This window comes from Armigeres subalbatus, chromosome 2, assembly GCF_024139115.2.
Source record: "Armigeres subalbatus isolate Guangzhou_Male chromosome 2, GZ_Asu_2, whole genome shotgun sequence".
Classification (NCBI taxonomy): Eukaryota; Metazoa; Arthropoda; class Insecta; order Diptera; family Culicidae; genus Armigeres; species Armigeres subalbatus.
In genome coordinates, this window is record NC_085140.1 from 301,197,457 (window position 1) to 301,215,757 (window position 18,301).

The 18,301-nt window shown below is 39.3% G+C and overlaps 1 protein-coding gene across 1 annotated transcript; it reads right to left on the bottom strand.

The window, feature by feature from the left end:
- Positions 1-7,561: 7,561 nt before the first annotated feature.
- Positions 7,562-14,718, bottom strand: LOC134216624 (coiled-coil domain-containing protein 43). The gene is made up of 3 exons (XM_062695484.1): positions 14,402-14,718; positions 14,131-14,343; positions 7,562-8,033 (listed from the first exon to the last, which is right to left on the bottom strand). Exons 1-3 carry the CDS (start codon positions 14,567-14,569, stop codon positions 7,764-7,766), a joined length of 651 nt encoding a protein of 216 aa, XP_062551468.1. The 5' UTR covers positions 14,570-14,718; the 3' UTR covers positions 7,562-7,763.
- Positions 14,719-18,301: the final 3,583 nt, after the last annotated feature.

The following is an 18,301-nucleotide window of genomic DNA, read 5'->3' on the forward strand; positions in this document are numbered from 1 at the left end:
AGAGGGATCCCTCAGGAATTTCAAGAGGAATCTTATTTCTTGGAGAAATCTCCGAGGGAAATCTTATAGGATTTTCTTCCACTGAAGGATTTTCTGGAAGAATCTCAGAAGAATTTCCTGGAGGAAAAATTATCCAGGAATTCCTGGAGGAATCCCCAAAGGAACTTCTGCAGGAATCTTTGAAAAAATTCCTGGGGGAATTTCCGGGGGGGATCTACTCATACGAATCTCTGACGGAACTTCTGGTGGAATCTCCGGAAAATGTAATTTATGTAAAAAAAACTTACCGTTGATCTTGTTTGATATTTCATTGACATCCCATTGTCATTCGAGGCAGTTTGGTTATGTATTTTCACGATTTTCACAAGTACATAATCATTCTGCCATGAATGACAGCTGGATGTAAATAAATCAGCATAAAAGCTCTTTTCAAACAACCCTAACAATACCCTAACCGCCCACTGCGAAACATAACTAACTTCACTCTAAAGTTAGACTAACATGTTAGATCAAATCATGCAACATAACATACCTAACAAAAGTGTTGCAGATCTGTCTAATTTTAGTCTCATTTTACCCTAAAGTTAGTGAGAATATTAGAGTACCGTCATCTGGGGGGAAGATGATCACTTTTAAGACAAAATGTGCAATAACAATTTGTGTTTACATTTTAAATCGAAACAAATATTTTTAAAACATGTACTGCTGTACGTTGCAATAATCAGCATATTTAGTTTCCTGAAATGCGTTTGCAGTTATTAAAATAAATTATATTATCATCATTTTTTTAAGTAATCCGATTTGGGGTGTAGTTGATCAAGACAACTCTACTAAAATCATTAAGATCTACCCGTTAAAATACACTAGTTTATCTGAGAAATGTTGAATGTACTACGTCTCTCTCTCTTTCTCTCTCTCTCCCTCTATCTCTCTCTCTCTCTCTCTCTTTCTCTCTCTCATTTCCGGGAACCCCCCTCCCCTTCAGTGTTACGTAATTTGAGGATGCTCCCTAATTATGTCTGAAAACCTTTTGTTTTGTTGTTGCATTTGGTACGTTGCGTGGCGAATTGTTGTCTTTCTCAATAATTAAAAACGGTCTGATGTTTGCATTTTCGATTTTAGGATTTTAAGATTTTTTTTCACAAAAAGCGGTGTATTTCATACAAATAGAAATTATTTCACAAAATGAGCAATAAGCATTTCAAAATAGAAGCACAGCTTCAAATAATCAGTGTCTGATGCGGGACGACCGTGTCTTCATAGTAGCAGCTCGAATTAGAGTTGGTTCTCTCCCCTGATCCATGTTCGTTTTCTTGCGCTTAACAGACGATATCGGAAAATCACCCCTTTCCTCTTTCATCCTGATTTCCTTCCGTTTTCGACCACCCGGGTTTATATTTTCTTCATTCGACAGTTCTTCCTTCGTTTGTGATTCCTTGGCATTTAGATTTTTGGACTTCCTAGATTTTACTCCTGGTATCAATACAGGGACACATTGTTTCTCCTGTTTGATTTTCTTACGCCCACCTTTGTCCGACTTCGGATGTTCATCACCACCCAAGGGCAGCTCCTTCTTGTTAAGAAGTTCCTGTGTATGTTGTTCTGTGACACTTTCACCCGGTTGAATCTCCATTAGCCGACGCCGTTTTGGAATGTTTCGAGATGTTGATTCACCATATCGTTCCTTTTTCATCATCGTCATAAGTTGTTCTGAAAACGAGCAATTTAGGTTGGATGAAGGTTCTTTTTCGATTCCTCCTGGAATTTTCTTCAGAACTAGCATTTTATTGAGAGGGTAAATTCCAGTTGTTCGAAATCCCGATCGCATATTTTGAGCACTGCTCTTCTGAATGTCATCTATGGCCGCCTTCAGCAAACCAGGAAAGCGATGCTTGGGGACGGATCCTCGACTGCGCTTTTTCCAATCTTCAAGTGTTTGCCTCCATGATTTCTTCAGTGGCCTGAAGAACGCCACATCTAGCGGTTGGCAAATATGAGTAGCGTTTGGAGGCAGGAACGCAAACCGAATATTGTTATCGAGGCAGCTTTTGAAAACTTTGAACGATAAGTGCGATGCCACATTATCTCCAATTATTACCTTCGGATCATCATTTTTCAAACTTTTAAAGTATGGAAAAGCGATTGTGTGGAACCAATCCTCAAATACCATCGTATCGAACCATCCTGAAAGCAAACATAAATATGAATGTTTTGTTTTGTAAAAAGTAAAACTCAACCATACCAGATTTAGTTCTGTTATAACGAGCACCTTTCGGCCACCTTCAGTCCAGGTCGGGTACAGATGTAATGCGGCGTAAACAATGTATGGTGGCAATACAGCTCCATTAGCAGCTCCTGCAAACATGACCGAAAATGAACTCTTGGAATGGTCGAGAATGTTTTCGGCATGTCTTTGACCCTTTCTCACAACCACTGTCTTTGACTCCGGATCATCGGTAAAATTGGTTTCGTCGAAATTAATTATATTTGCCGGAGGTACATTTTGAAGAGTGATGGCGAGCTTATCAAAATATTCGTTGATTATTTCTGGATTCACTTTTGCACGACTTCTTTTGATGTTTTCTGACAACCTTGCGGATAGTGTTGACTTGTTACGTAGAAGGAACGAACAAATCCAGTCATATCCCGGCAGATTTTTCTTAAATCTTGTTTCACGTTTATTTGTGTCCAAATAACTTTGTACGAGGAATCGTATATCCGACTTGGTGAGAGGAAATCCCCATTCCCCTGCTACCTGTATCACCTCGCATAGATCACGTTCCTCGTTGTCCTTCAAAACGGTCTGTCCGCCGTGTTTTCCGGTGCCCAATCTATGAATTCGATTATAAACAGTGCCATACGGAACACTGTATCGACGCGTAGCCTCGCGGATCGAAATTTTACCACTCTCGACGGATGCCACCGCGGCCGACAAGTCTTCCTGTGCGTACTTGAAGCAGGCCTTTGAGCCGGCAGTTTTTACGTACTTTCGAGGCATTATTGATGTATTTACACTACAAAATTGTTCCGAAAATATAACTGCACTGACATAGAGGGAAATAAACAAACAACTATGACAGCCACCGTTTAGCAGATGGTTGATCAATTCAACATAATGTTGGTTTGGTTGAACTGAAAAAAGAAAAATTTATTAGTCATTGTCGATAAATTAGTTTTTTTCACCGAATCAAAGTAAAATATGTTATTATAGTAGCATGTTTTTATACTAGGATAGCAAGAGCATGCTGTGAATTAGTTTGTATTATAATTTTATAAATCTATTTCATAGCTCAAATCAGTTGTTTGAAGGTGATAGAATTCATTAAAAAAAACTCGGCGACACGTTTTCATTTTAAAATACTTATTATAGTTGTTTTTTTTTGATAATGTGTCAGAGTAATCATAAAAGTAACGTTACTTGAACAGATAATATGGTTGACCTACTAGACGAACGTTTCATAAAAAAATTAGGCACTTTTGACTGACACATCAAATGATCATCTTCACCCCAATGGTCATCTTCCCCCCATATGACGGTAACTTTCTAACAGGATACACTCATATTAGGGTCAAGTTAGAGTAACCTTCCTTGCTGGGTACACAAGAAAATAATCATCTCTTCACCGTTGCCAGATTTATTTATTGAAAAAAATCATTGCTGTTTGTCGGATTGAACAATAAAACCAAAAATAAATATATAAACATGTTATGTAAGCTTCTATTACAATCCATTGTAGTAGATAAAATGGAAACAATAACTTAATTATTATCGTTTCGAATTTGTATTAACTCGCTCAGAATCAGTATAGCCAAAATATTTAATTAAGTTATTGTTTCCATTTTATCTACTACACAAGTGGTGTATAAAATTTTTTATACCGATAAATTCCCATATATTTGATACACCATGAACATGTCTTATAATATAAAATAAACAATTCGTCAAGTTTGGCAGCATTATGCATCAGCTGGCATATTTTTACCACCCCATTTCCGCCCACCCCAGTTGTAAACAACATTTATTTATCGCTGCTTCACTTTTCCGTACCAATTGAATCACAATTACAAACAAGTGATACAGTCATTAATTTTCAAAACATTGTGATGGAGTCTTGAGCCTTAAGCACGTGTAGTGCCCGCCAGTCGCCGACAATCGTCGATACACCGCCAAGCACTATTAGTGTCCGAGTGTCGTCGTCGTCTATCGCCGAGAACTGCGAAACCGTGGCAGCGTAGCCAGCTACTGCTATAGTTTGCTTTCCATCCACCATCGGTAATGAAACGTACACACGGTCAAGCAGTTTGACCAACATTGACTCCACCTCTCGTTTATTCAAACATCCATCAAGTTTTACCAACAGCGACACGAACAATCAATTTATTCGACCAACAATATCACACACGAACGACCGAAGCGCCAACTTGAGCACCAACAATCAAAAAATATATGGGGGTTTGTGCAACTTCACTACAAATGCTCAAACATGTTCGGCGAACCTTGACTCCACCCCCGACAACTCAAACCAAAATCAAACCTTTTTAATGTTTTCCAACCGAGTCGCCAACTGTCAAATGGTTGTTCGAACAACTTCACACACGTTCAAACAAAGCAGCAACCGAAGCGTTTTCTTGGGGGCGGAGTCAATGTTCGTCAAACTGCTTGACTGGTGTGTACGTTGCATTATGGATTGCCTTATAACATCTGGGCTTGCGGAAAGCACTGCATCCGATGACATTCATGTACGCCCGTCCCGATCGTCCGTGCTCATGTGCTAGCTCGCTCAGCGTATTCTCGGTCAGCGTGATCGAGACGAACGGCGTACCCCATTCAGATTGGAATTGCGGTCGGACGTGTGTTGCCAGGGTCGGATCTGGTTTCGAGTGTCTCCTAGATCTGGTGCTGTGTTGATGGATTCACTTTTCTCCGATCGGCCGTGCCCTCTCTAAAGGGGGTTTCGGGTCCAGCAGATGTTACGCGCTCGGAGAATATCGTTGTGGACTTTTCTGTTGTTAAACTCGACATTCTTCTTCTTCTTATTGGCATTACATCCCCACACTGGGACAGAGCCGCCTCGCAGCTTAGTGTTCATTAAGCACTTCCACAGTTATTAACTGAGAGGTTTCTAAACCAGGTTACCATTTTTGCATTCGTATATCATGAGGCTAACACGATGATACTTTTATGCCCCCCAACTCGACATTAGGGTGGCTCAAATTCGTATGGAAAAAAACTATTTAAACATTTTTCGATGACCCGGTGAAGCTATTATCGTTTCTCCCAAGTGCAGTTTGAGCAAATTTTATTTATTTTACACTAGCAAGGTAAAAAATTCACAAAAAAATAAAAGCTTTTAATTTTAACAAGCAACATTAGCAAAAGCAAAATCATGTTTTATTCATGTTTGTAAAATTTTTTAAACAAGTAAAATAATTCCCCACACAGAGAACCATGGGCAGTTTTATATAGTTATGGGTCTCAGGTTATGAGGCGCTTACATCCCACCTTTCGGTTTATAAGTTTTGTTCGGAATTTGAGCCAAAACGGTATATTAAATTTGGAACATATTAAATTTAGTGCATAACGGAAATAACCAATTTCAGCACAACTTCGCCATCAATTCATTGGCACATTGAAATACAATTGCTTTAACGACAGCCTAACTAATGATCATATTTTGTGGTTCAATACAATAAAAACTCAACCAAGCAAATCAGTTGGTAGTCAGGCTCTGTTGTAGAAAAACAAAAAATGAGTTCAAATGTATTTCACGCTACGTGTCTGTTTTGCTTTGTGATATTGTCTTTCAGCAATGGGTTTCGAATAAGTAGGATGTTACAGCTGGAGCTGGATGGTTTTCCTAACTAGTATTGTCCTAAATGCAGATTTCATCAGTGGTCAAAACATCTTCAGAAGCTTGGCGGGCCTTTATCAACCAGCTTTTAGCAGCGGTTTTTACTATCCGGAGTATGCTGATTACGACGACGACGACTATGGCGAAGAAACACTGTACGACGGTTTCAGTTACCTTTCCGATTATTCTACCAAGGAGCCAACCTATTATGATTACTACGTGGAAGACTCAATCTGTTGGTATTGTTGGTAGCCTTCTTTAAAATTCAAATAAAAAAAAACAGATTAATCCACCTAGCGGCGATGATGCCTTTTTCGTGTATCATAAAATGTATTAAAAAATATCACATTAGAACGGTCAAAAAAGCACATTAGGGTTAGAGGTCACATTCGTCTATTATTTTGCACGTTATTGCATTAATTAAAATGCATTTTGTTAAGAAAATTATTTTGAGCTTTTTAGTGGAATGTCTTCACTTGTCATAAGACGAGTTTGATTGAATTCCACCACTTAATTGTATCTTGATAGATACGTATTTCGACCTCAACGGTAAGGCCGTCTTCAGCGTCTCGTACTTGACTCGACTTAGTCGAGTCAAGTACGAGACACTGAAGACGGCCTTACTGTCGAAATACGTATCTGTCAAGATACAATTAAGTGGTGGAATTCAATGGGATTGTACAAATTCGTCTTATGACAAGTAAAATGCATTGACACCGGTCTTGAAAAAAATTTGATTTGGGAAAAAAAACAATGATTTTTCATGAATTCCGAAATTAAATGTTCCGATCGGGCCAATTTTCTAAAGGAAATCGATCGGTATATATATATATATATAAGGGCCCATTCACAAATTACATAACGCTTTAGAGGGTGGGAGCGTATCTGTCCGAGCGTTACGGCCCCTACAAATTTTAGAACCCTTCCATTCGCGACTACGAAGTTAAATTCTTCACGCACAGCCTGACAGTTCCTTTGTGGAATTTTCTGTGGAGGAACAAGAAAGAGTGATTGGCGACCATGTTTCACGCACAGTCTGGCAGATAGCAATGAATTTTTGCCATAAGAGTGAGTAGAGACATTACCTTCGTATTCGCGAATACAAAACACGTTACGATGGGGTGGGTGGGGGTTGAAAATGCTCTATTTTAGTGTTATGTAATTTGTGAATGAACCCTTAACACTATGGCTCTCCACCTTAAGTAACATTTTGGTTTTATGATGGTTTTATAACACTCTTGAAGACTAAATTATAGTCTTTAAGAGCGTATTAAAACTTAACATGTTATTTGGGCAGGCTTTCTATCTAAGTTCTTTTTTGGACCCCGCTGGGTAGACACCTTTGCGTGGTGTGTTACGGTGTAAGACCTACCACGGTCACATTGTCAGCTACAGGCAAATCCTGACCCAATATACAACTCAGTGGTACTTATGATAGTGTCGCTGAGTCGGGGGCCTCTCGTTAAGTAAGTACTACACAAACACTTCCTTTCCCTCCCAAGTTACGGTGAAGATGGGCGCGGCCAGGAGTAGTAATCCTCATGCTTTTGTGATTTTTATCCTACCTTACCCACCTTGATTTCTGATAGCAATCTAAATAAGGATTTCAAAAGAAAAACATGAGTACCACTAGTGTCCAATATACGAAGTACACCGTAACTATGCTATAGCTTTTCGAGAAACGTGATATTCTTCTTTAAATAAATCAATTTTTGTTTAACATTGCTGATTGCGATTTTTTTAATTCATTGATTGAACAAACGCGTCAATTGCATAACTACGTACATGCTATCGTTATTGCGTATTTTCTTCGGACCATGATCCAAACTCGGGGAAGCGTTTCTTTCTGCACTAAAACATTCCTTGTCCATGTCATTGTACAAATTCGTCGACAAAACCCATTCAAGGGCGCTACCGTCTCCGTTCTCCTTTGACGGTTTTGCGTTTTTCCTTCTTTTCCTCGCGCAGTTGCTTCTGCTTTTCGCGGTCCTGTTTGTCCTTCTCCTTCTTCTGTTGACTCTCGAGTTTGGCCTGTTCGCGCTTCTCCCGCACCAGGGCGGCTACATCGGCGGCATTGGTATTACGTGCTAGGCCTCCGTTGGACGATGGACCGGCACCACCACCGCCCCCTCCACCAGCCCCAGCGTCGTCGTCGTCCCCATCCGGTTCACTTTCCGAGAGCTGTCGGGAGGAAAAGTGGGGTATTAAACAAGCACTATAATAGTAGCGGACAAATGGATGTTGCACTTTTGCAGCGTACACACTGGTCAAGCAGTTGGACCAACATTGACTCCACCTTTCGTTTAGTCAAGCATCCAACAAGCACCACCAACAGCGGCACGAACAATCAATTTATCCGACCAACAATACCCGAGCAGGAGAGATTGGCTCAATAATACTTAATTCTGTTATTGATACCATACTCTGTTATGAACTAGCCCAGCATAAGAGGTAAAATACCAAAGGGTTCGTACACATATTACGTAAGCATTTATGGGGGGAGGGGGGTCTGTCGTTTCCTACGCGCCATATAAATAAAAAATAATTTGAATGAAAAAAATCTTACATAGGGAAGAGGGGGGTCGATCAAGCCAGAAAAAATGCTTACGTAAAATGTGTACGGCCCCAAAGGAATAATACCAAAAACTAATATGCACAATACTTAAGCCATAACAAACTCAGTTATTAAATTGAATTTCTATACCAAATGCATAACCAATTATTATTCGTTTGGTATTGAAATACTTAAGCATGGTATGCCTCAAGTATTCTGCATATAAGTTTTTGGTATTATTTTTTGGTATTTTACCTCTTATGCAAGGCTAAATCATACCAATTTATGTCATCGAGGTCGTCGCTCCTGCTCGAGGTCGTCGCTCAGACATGTTCGGCGAACTTCGACTCCGCCCCCGACAGGTCAAACCAAAATCAAACCGCTTTGATTTTTTTTCCAACCGAGCCGCCAAAACAAATTTTCTGCCGGATATTGGTCCCCGTGCATTTCAAATGGGTCCGTGGTTTTGATTTTCTGTGCCCAAATCCCGAAAACATTGCATATGTAAACATATGAGGAAAAAATCCGCGGACCAAATTCCCGAGGTGTGGGACTACCTTTAATTCCATTCCTCCGGGATAACTTTCAGGAATTTTTCCGGGAATACCTCCATAAATTCAATAGCAAAATCCTCTAGGATTTCATTCTGGAATTCTTTCCGCAATTACTTCAGAATATCTTTCAAGAATTCCTCTAAAAATTTCTTTACGAATTTCTCCAGGAATTCGTCCAAGTATTCCAGGTATTTATCCGGGAATTCCTTCAGGTACTTCTCCAGGAATTCCTTCAGGTATTTCTCCGGGAATTTTTCCGCGGAATTGTCCTAGAATTCTTTCCGAACTTCACTCGGAATTTACTCCAAAATTTCATTCGGAAACTAATTTGAGAGTTCCTCCAGGATATCTTCCAAGAGTTCTTCCAGGAATTTCTTCAGAACAAACCCCCGGTAATTTCTTCAGCAATTCATCTGAGAATATTTCAGGATTTCATCTGGGAATCAACTCCGGGTATTCCACCAGCAGTTTCTCCAAAAATTCCACTGATAATTTCTCCGGGAATTCCTCCAGAAATTCCTCTAGGAGGAATTTCAGAAGGGACTTTTAGAAGAATTCGGAGAAGACCTTCCGGAGGAACTCCCATGGTGGAATTTTCGGATCAGTTCCCGGCGAAATTGATGATGGAATTCCTGAAGACATTGCCGAAAAAGTTGCTGGAGGCAGGCATTCCTAAGGAATTCCCGATAGAATTCCTCGCCAGCAAAATATGTTTCGCCAGTGACGACAGCGACAATCTTCCTTTCTAGTTTAATACCTCTATTGGAAAAACAAATTATTAAAGATTGTTGCAAGTTACTAAAAAGTTAACTTTACTACATTCTTCATAGAGAAACACACATTTTAATAAAACCTCTGCATGTAGGATAAAACGCACCCAACTGATCTGCTTAACTATGGATGTCATAGTTTGAGAAGGCCAATATGTGCCAATTTTTTTTTTGTCTTTATTATGAAGACTTTCAGCCCTAGGCTGGCTCGTCTCCGAATCAATAATAATTTATTTTTTAAATGAATATCAATTAAAAAGTAAAAAAGTTAGAATTGAAAAGTGAGAAAATAAAAGTGAAAAGTGATGAGTGAGAAGTTATGAGTGATGAGAAGTAAGCTGAGATTTGGGATATGAGAACTGAGAAGTGAGATGGGAGAAGCGAGAAAAAAGAATGATTATTGAGAAGTGAGAAACGATAGGCAAGCAGTAAGAAGTGCGAAATAAGATGTGATCAGTAAAAGCGAGAAACAAGTAGTGAGGAGAGAAGTTATAAGCGAGATACATTGTGTGAGAAATGAGCAGTAACAAAGCATGAAGAGGAATATGACAATCGATAAATGGGATGTGAATAGTGTGAAACGAGACGTGAGAGGTGTAAGTTACAAGTGAAATTGCACAACAGAGAAAAAAGCGAGAAGAGAGACGAAGGGAGAGTAGTAAATAGTACGGAGACTACTGAGAATAGAATTTTCTTCAGGCTAGATTTTTGGGGATTCAAGAAAATCCCTGGAGTTAGGTCCTCAGATCTACACGCGTAATCAAAGATCAATCGGACTGTTTCAGTTTTGGCACATGTCCTTTTGGATGTGTAGAATAGAATAAGTCAGCGATAGAGGTTCTCGGTCATCCAAGAAATCCCTGGAGTTAGGTCCTCCGATCTACAGGCGAAACTAAAGATCAATCATACTGTTTTAAATGTGGTACATGCCCTTTTGGATGTGAAGAATAGAATAAGTCAACGGCAGAGGTTTTCGGTCATCCAAGAAATACCTGGAGTTAGCTCAAATCTACACGCGTAACTAAAGATCAATCGGACTATTTAAATTATGGCACATGTCCTTTTGGATGATTAGAATAGAATGAGCCATCGTAAGAGATTCTGGGTCATTCAAGAAATTCCTGGAGTTAGACCTTAAGATCTACACGCTACACTAAAGATGTATCGGACTGTTTTAAATGTGGTACATGCCCTGTTGGATGTGTAGAATGGAATAAGTCAGCGGCAGAGGTTCTTGATCATCCAAGAAATCCCTTGAGATTGGCACACAGGTCTGCACGAGTAACCGAAGATAAATCGATCGATTTTAAATGTGGTACATGCCCATTTTAAATTATAGAATATGATGTATCTACGGCATAGGTTGTCGGTTATCCAAAACATACCTAGAGCAAGGCCTTAAGATCTACTACAAAACAAAAGAGAATTGCCCTTTGTGGTGCATAGGCACAGGGCATGTATCATGTTTGAAATAATCCAATTGCTCTATGGTTACGTATGTAGATCCAAACGCCTTATTCCAGGGATTTTTTGAACAACCAAGAATTCATACTTTGGATACATTTTATTCTATGCATCACAAAGGGCATGCTCCATATTTGAAAGAATCCAAGTAACTTTTGGTTACGCATGAAGATTTAAGGGCTTGTTCCAGGAATTTCTTGGACGACCAAGAACCTATGCTTGGAACGCGGTCTATTCTATGCATCACAAAGGGCATGTACCATATTTGAATCAATCCAATCTATCTATGGTTACACATGTAGACCTAAAGGCCTATTCCAGGGATTTCTTGGATGGCCAAGAACTCATATTGTGATCACATTATATTCTTAACATCACAATCTAAGAAATCTTTGGTTCCGCGTGTAGACCCAAAAGCCTATTCCATGGATTTCATGGACGACCTTGAACCTATGCTGGGTACGCATTCTATTCTATGTATTATAAAGGGTATGTACCATGTTTAAAACTGTTCGATCGATTTTTTGATGCTTCTATAGACCTTGTAGCCTTGATCCAGTTATTAGTCCTTAGTCCAGTAAATAAGTTAAAGAATCAACCGGTCTTGAATTCACACATCAACTAGTTACACGTAAATTAAACAAACAAAAATTAATTAACGTTTCATAAGTTTTCATTGGAGTGGAAACGAGAATAGGACTTTTCATAAATTGATTCTTCTGTCTGTTCACTGCTGTTTGTTTACATTTTTAGGCTAGCGCGTTTTAGCTTCGGGGTGATGCGTTTCAGCCCGCATGGTTTGAATTTGCACGAAAATGCAGCGCTTCAAAATAAAATCGTTTTCTCGTAAAATAATTGGTTTTTCGTCCAAATTTTTATTCCGTATTATAGATGGTCCCTCCTTAGCCGTGCGGTAAGACGCGCAGCTACAAAGCAAGACCAGGCTGAGGGTGGCTGGGTTCGATTCCCGATGCCGGTCTAGACATTTTTGGATTGGAAACTGTCTCGACTTCCCTGGGCATAACAGTATCATCGTGTTAGCCTCATGCAAAAATGGTAACTTGGCTTAGAAACCTCGCAGCTAATAACTGTGAAAGTGCTTGATGAACACTAAGCTGCGAGGCGGCTCTGTCCCAGTGTGGGGATGTAATGCCAATAAGAAGAAGAAGATTATAGATGGTTAGTAAAATTAGTGGTTAACACATTGGAAGTACATAATTTCGACCATTATCATCGTTAAATTCGAAGATTTGCTTAGGGGCGCATATTGAACGTCCCTCCCCTACAAAATGCCCAGCGCGACGCGACGCGCAACGCGCTATTGTCATCCAGCCTTTACTGTTGATTGTGGATTTGGTTTCAAAGTTTTTGGAACGTAGAAGGAAATAGTACCAAGCACAAATATTCATGTGTGTTTATAAAACTACTGTTAAATTACGATTCAGAAGATCTAAAAAAGATATTTGTTTTGTTGTCGTTTTTCATAGCAACAAGCTTTTCCAATCTAGTACCCACCTCAATGTTTCTTGCATTCCTCGATCTCTCCTCACCTCAATGGTCCCTTCAATAACGAAGTGTAAAGAGTCGACGGTATCTTGTAAAGAATGGGCAGGGTGCCAATGGAGTGTATGGGAAAAATTTGACCATCGAATTCCAACAACGGGTAGTGCTCAAAAGATTCATCTCCTCAAAAAAAAATCCGCATGCAAAATTTCAGCTTAATCAGACTCCGTTATGGGGGATGTACAGGAAAATTTCTTTTTGATGCCGAATGTCTTTTATTACTTTTGGAGACTTTGAAAATTTTTGGGACTTTTCGAGATCGAATTTTTCCTATGCCAAATGTCGTTCAAAAAAATTGAGAGATAACACCACATCTACACCCGCTCCCCTACTCATTTGAAAAATTTTGTGTTTCAAAAAAATCAAACTTTGACCTTATTGGTCAAACACTTAACGAAGTCCGATTGAACTTAAATTTTGAATAGAAACTTTTTTCGGGGAGATGAAACTTTTGAGCACTGTCCGTTTTTGAAATTCGAATAGTCGATTTTCATTGACACCCTAATAAATATATACGAAAAATTCGCTCCTTCAATCCTGCAGCCCTTGAAAACAGTTAATGGCTTCTACTAACAATATTCAAGTTAGCAAACCGACTCTGAATACTAGAAATTATTGCAGAGAAAATTGGTTGATACACAATGCTATATCAGGAATCCTTATCATTAGTACTCAGTGTCGCACCTGAGGGTTCTTAATGGCTGATGTCCGTATTACATATAATCACGACTTTTCACAACCCGGCCTTTTCCGACTATTCGACTGCAAATCAATGTTATATCTCTCTGAAAATGCATTGGTAGGATTGTACTACCATACATGACGTACCAACACCCAGTTTAATAATCACCTGCCTCTGATAAGCTAGAGAAGCACTTCTTAAAGTAGAGCAGTCGACGACACAAATAAAACTCTCTTTATTGCAGTGACCGTCATGATACTGTAGAACCGTCATTTGCTCTTCCTTGAGACACCTTACCTTGTCAACTATACTGGTGTAGACTCCCGCCGCTAGAACTTGGCACGTATTTTAATTTTGATTTCAGATGCGGCCAAGTTTATAGAATCTTAGGGCGAGTATAATTTGTTTTTCGATCAAAGTGTTTTCTAAATTGCTCATCATATTAAACGAACAGTTGGTAGAATCCCCATGGAATTCTCATTCCCATTTATCATGGAGGTTAAGAACCATATGCCGCGGTAATATCTTGAAAAAAATCTGGTGGTTTGTAAGAACATTTACATGAATATTTCGGGGTAAATTGGGAAGAATTCTCCGACAAAATAAGGATGAGCAAGTACAATTATTTCCACTATCATCGGTACCTACATTCTCCCTACGCGAAAAATCTTCGAGTTTTCCAATGACTCACCTGGCTGTACTGGGATAAAATTTGCTGCTTGATTCGCCGTTCCTCTTCGGTATATTCACGTTCCTCCTTCTTGGCCAGCTTCTGACTCTCCAGTAGCTTCGCCAGCTGCTCGTCGACGTCCAGCTTCAGCTTGGAAGCTCCAGTGTCCTGCACCTGCTGACACTGTTTCCATTTATCGAGAATTTCTTTGATAAATGTGTTTAAATCCGTTTCCTAAAACATGAATTTTACATATGCTTATTAATTATGAATTAAAATCATTTATACGAACTAGAATTTCTGCTAGGATCCCTTCCAGGGCCTCGGTTTTCTCTTCATTGGTTTCATCCCCCTCCAGGATACTCATGATATAGGAACCGAAGACTCCCTCATCGGTGTTGAACTCCCGCAGTTTCCCATTAAGCCAGGAATTGAAGCCGTCCACGGTGGACACATCCATGATCGTCGAAGTGCCGGAAATTCGAGTTCAATAAACGTTAGAAACTAAAACTAAATAAATAATTTCTCGATTCAGATTCGATCGCACTTCAATTTTTCTGCACGCACACTCCGCACCCGCGCTGTTGCAGAGCAACTGGATGACAGTTGTTTGACAGCACCAGTTTCGGCTTTATTCGGTAATGTTTTTACCCGAGTAGAATGACAGACGGAATGAACTTGGTCGCCGGTACGCATGCTCAAAACTCGCCGGCAGCAGGGTTGCTCAAAATCACGAATGAACGTTTGTTCATTGGTAGCTCAGTTTGCAGTTTGCAGTGCCAAGCGCGGGTATCGCACGTTTGGCGCAATTTCATTAGGTGGAACACGTGCTGGGCAAACTGCATGGATTGATCATGTAGAATGTAGAACCTAAAACTGGCATAACTTGTTCTATTTTACATTATTCTATATTACATTCTTTGGGTGAAGACTTCTCTGCATAATAATTTCAGATCATGATAACATATTTGACATAGGATAAACAACATCTACAAAAAGATTAAAGTACAAGACGCTTTTACTCTTCATACAATAGGCATTTTGAGTAGACGAGACGATAAACGTTTAAGCAATCCGACTGAATATTACTCAGAAAAAGAAAAATTTGGATAGCTTCGCGGAAATAACGCGCAGAAGGCAATCCCCGCATAGAACAAATCATACAAAGTGTGCGTTGGATTGAACATGATGCCAAAGCAACTGTCATGAAGCCCAGAAAGTTGAATGACGTGTTTACACGCGTACATAACATGTAAGGACTGATCATCAGCACTAACCCGAAGTATATAGGACTGGTTGCTTAGCGGCTCAGTGCTCAAAACAGTTAATCAAAGAAATATCAAATTCAGAAGAATGTCATACAGTTTCATGCCCTTAAAAAAATGTGTTCATAATGATTGGTTTTATCAGCGGCTAACTGAATCTGGACAGCCTTTCTTGGTCAGCCTTGTGGTAGGTCCTCCCCCAACTGATACAAGCAGTTTTTCATCGAAAATTACAAGAGCTCTCTGTTAAAACCTAACCACGTCCTAGGCAAGTTGAATATAGAAATGTCATTGATATAAATATAAACAAAACATCTCAAATTTAGCATTAGCTGCCTTTGATCAAAAACCCGGAAAATATTCATTGGAGGCGCTTCGAATTTTCCAGGACTAACAATTTTTCTTGCAATGCGTAATATGTTTTGTTTTAGGTACATAGATATACTCTGTACTGATTTTGAAGTACGTCGTTTTGCTTCCTCGCTTCATTTGCGTCATAGTAGAGTGCCTAGAATGATGTTAAAAATGTGCCATATTTTAGTTTTTGGTGCTAGTGTCCATTCCAAAAAGCCACCTACCACTAGCGTCACCTTGTTCATGTTCTGAAAGCTTATACCAACACTTGATGAGATTGAGTTATTATGACGGACAACCTGCACACTGTAGTGCGATATAAATCATATTTCCATCAAACTTTTATTCAAGCATCTATATCGGTTCTTTGTTATGTTATATACCAGACAAAGGCCGGCGTTGTGACACCTTTGTCTGCACTAATCCTTGTTTCTGTGGAAACTTGTATCCTTTGCAACTTAAACTAAGGGAAGAATACCTTCTTTCCTTGTTATTTTGCCTTGCCACAAAGTACTATCTTCTACTTCTATTTCTACACCACCTCTTGGTCTTATCACCTCACCAGTATACCCAGCTTGCCTAATGGTTTAGCCCTCTAAGGACGACTTTTTCGTGGATTTAACGTAAGGATTAGAGAGTTTTCTGTCCGGGACTCGGGATAGAAAATGTCCCCACGGTAGATTGGTTGACCGTTATTATAAAATAATAATGTCCATCAAAACCAAGTACTAATTCTGCATCTCTGGACAAATTAAAAAAAAAACCCTAGGAGGAATCTCGAGAAATCTTGATTTGAAGTTTTTAGCTTAGAAATTTCAAAAGACCTGCCCTGCCCATCATGCACTTCCTGCTTCAACTACCTTATGGATACTGAGTCCACCGTAGAGTTGGGTGAGCTCCTGGACTTCTTCCAACCAAATAACATATCAAAAATCAAATGGTCAAAATTTGTTTAAAAAAGATGTACGTTATCTTGCCTAATGATGCATAGGGGACGTGGTTTAGTAACGCAAACTCATTGGACATGTATTTTACCTGATTTGTGGAACTTAAGGTCACTCCTGACAGAATCCAAGTTTAAAAGTGCTCGCGTTTTCGGGGGCACACCACTCGATACAGAGGCGGCGGACAACTGTCATTTTTGTTGATTCAGCTTTGCTGCGTCGCAGCATAACATTTCCAATATTGCCGTAATCTGAAAAAGTTACGTTTTAACCATTTTCCGAAAATGGTGTTACTGAATAATACTCATTGTGCTCTATAACAGAAAAATGGAAAACTGATATGTTGTAATTTGGTATGTTGTAATTTGGTGCATATGTCACTTTTTCAGAGTACGGCAGAATAGGTCTCATTCATTTTTCAATACAATCATATGTAATATCTCTTTCTGTTGTATGCTGTTAAAATCGAGGTTAAAATAGGTAATTGAGAGAATTCGTGTTTCTGATTTATATCTTATTATACAAAGTAATAAAATATGATATGCCAAAACAAAAATATATATATATATATATATATAGGTATATCTATAGCAGATAGGTTTCGTTTGGGTTCAGCCAGCCTGATTATAGAATAAAGCCAGAAATCAGCCATGCTGTAAACCACGTGCATTTCCAATATGTTTTTTAAGAGCACGAGATAAAAGAACAATAACGCGTATGGGCCTGAAATAATGGTATATGGTTTGCTTAGTTATGCTGAACAATCATAATTACTCAAATTCGGCACTGTAATCGATTTCTATTGAAGGCTTCCGAGCCTCTTGAAAGGAGGCTTCCGAACCTCTTGAAAGGAAGGAGAAAAGAAAAAAAAAGAAGTCTAAAGAATAAAGCTTAAAAGAAGATTTCCAGGCCTCTAGAAAGGAGGATTCTAACCCTCTTTAGAGTAGGCTTCCGAACCTTTTAAAATGAGGCTGTCGAGCCTGTTCAAAAATCCCTTTCGAGCCCCTTGAAAAGATCCGAGGCTTTTAAAAGAAACAGAAAAAAAGGAAATTAATAGAAAAACAGCTTGGAAGATTTTTAAAATTTGTTTTGCCTTTTTAATCTTTTGTCCCACATCTCTTCGTCCATTGTACTGGTTGTGGAGGACAGGATTCAAAAGGCCATGATTTACTGATCGCCATGCATAGGGTAAGGGAGGTATTTTGGAACACCAGTTTAACGCCTCATATTTTGGACCACTAAGAGCAAATTCCTCTCGATGGTCCAAAATAAGATCCCCGTAAGGGTGGTCCAAAATACATCCTTTACCCTTTTATGTACAAGATAAAGTTTAGAAATAAAAAAAATACAAAACTTTATCAATAAGTTTGGATTAAAATTGTGATTCATCCGCCATTAAGCATTTCGTCCGAGGTGCCCCCTGGGCCCGGCGAAAGTGACCCCAGCGGTACATGTACCACCGACAAACCGACGTGCCTTCCCATATAAAGTTCTTCAAATTTCTTGGCAATTACTCTCCTTCCATTACCTAGCTCCATCTGTGCGATGGTTTACACAACAGCTCTCACAAATGTGCGGGCAAACTTGGTCATGCACTCTTTAATTTATTTCATCAGCTTCCACATAATA

Bases quoted from the DNA above. Each gene is read 5' to 3' on its own strand.
- LOC134216624 (XM_062695484.1), bottom strand. From the start codon at position 14,569: ATGGATGTGTCCACCGTGGACGGCTTCAATTCCTGGCTTAATGGGAAA. The intron at 14,344-14,401 runs GTTCGTATAAAT...TTCATGTTTTAG, and splicing joins GGATCCTAGCAGAAATTCTA to GAAACGGATTTAAACACATT. The intron at 8,034-14,130 runs GTGAGTCATTGG...TCCTCCCGACAG, and splicing joins TTTTATCCCAGTACAGCCAG to CTCTCGGAAAGTGAACCGGA.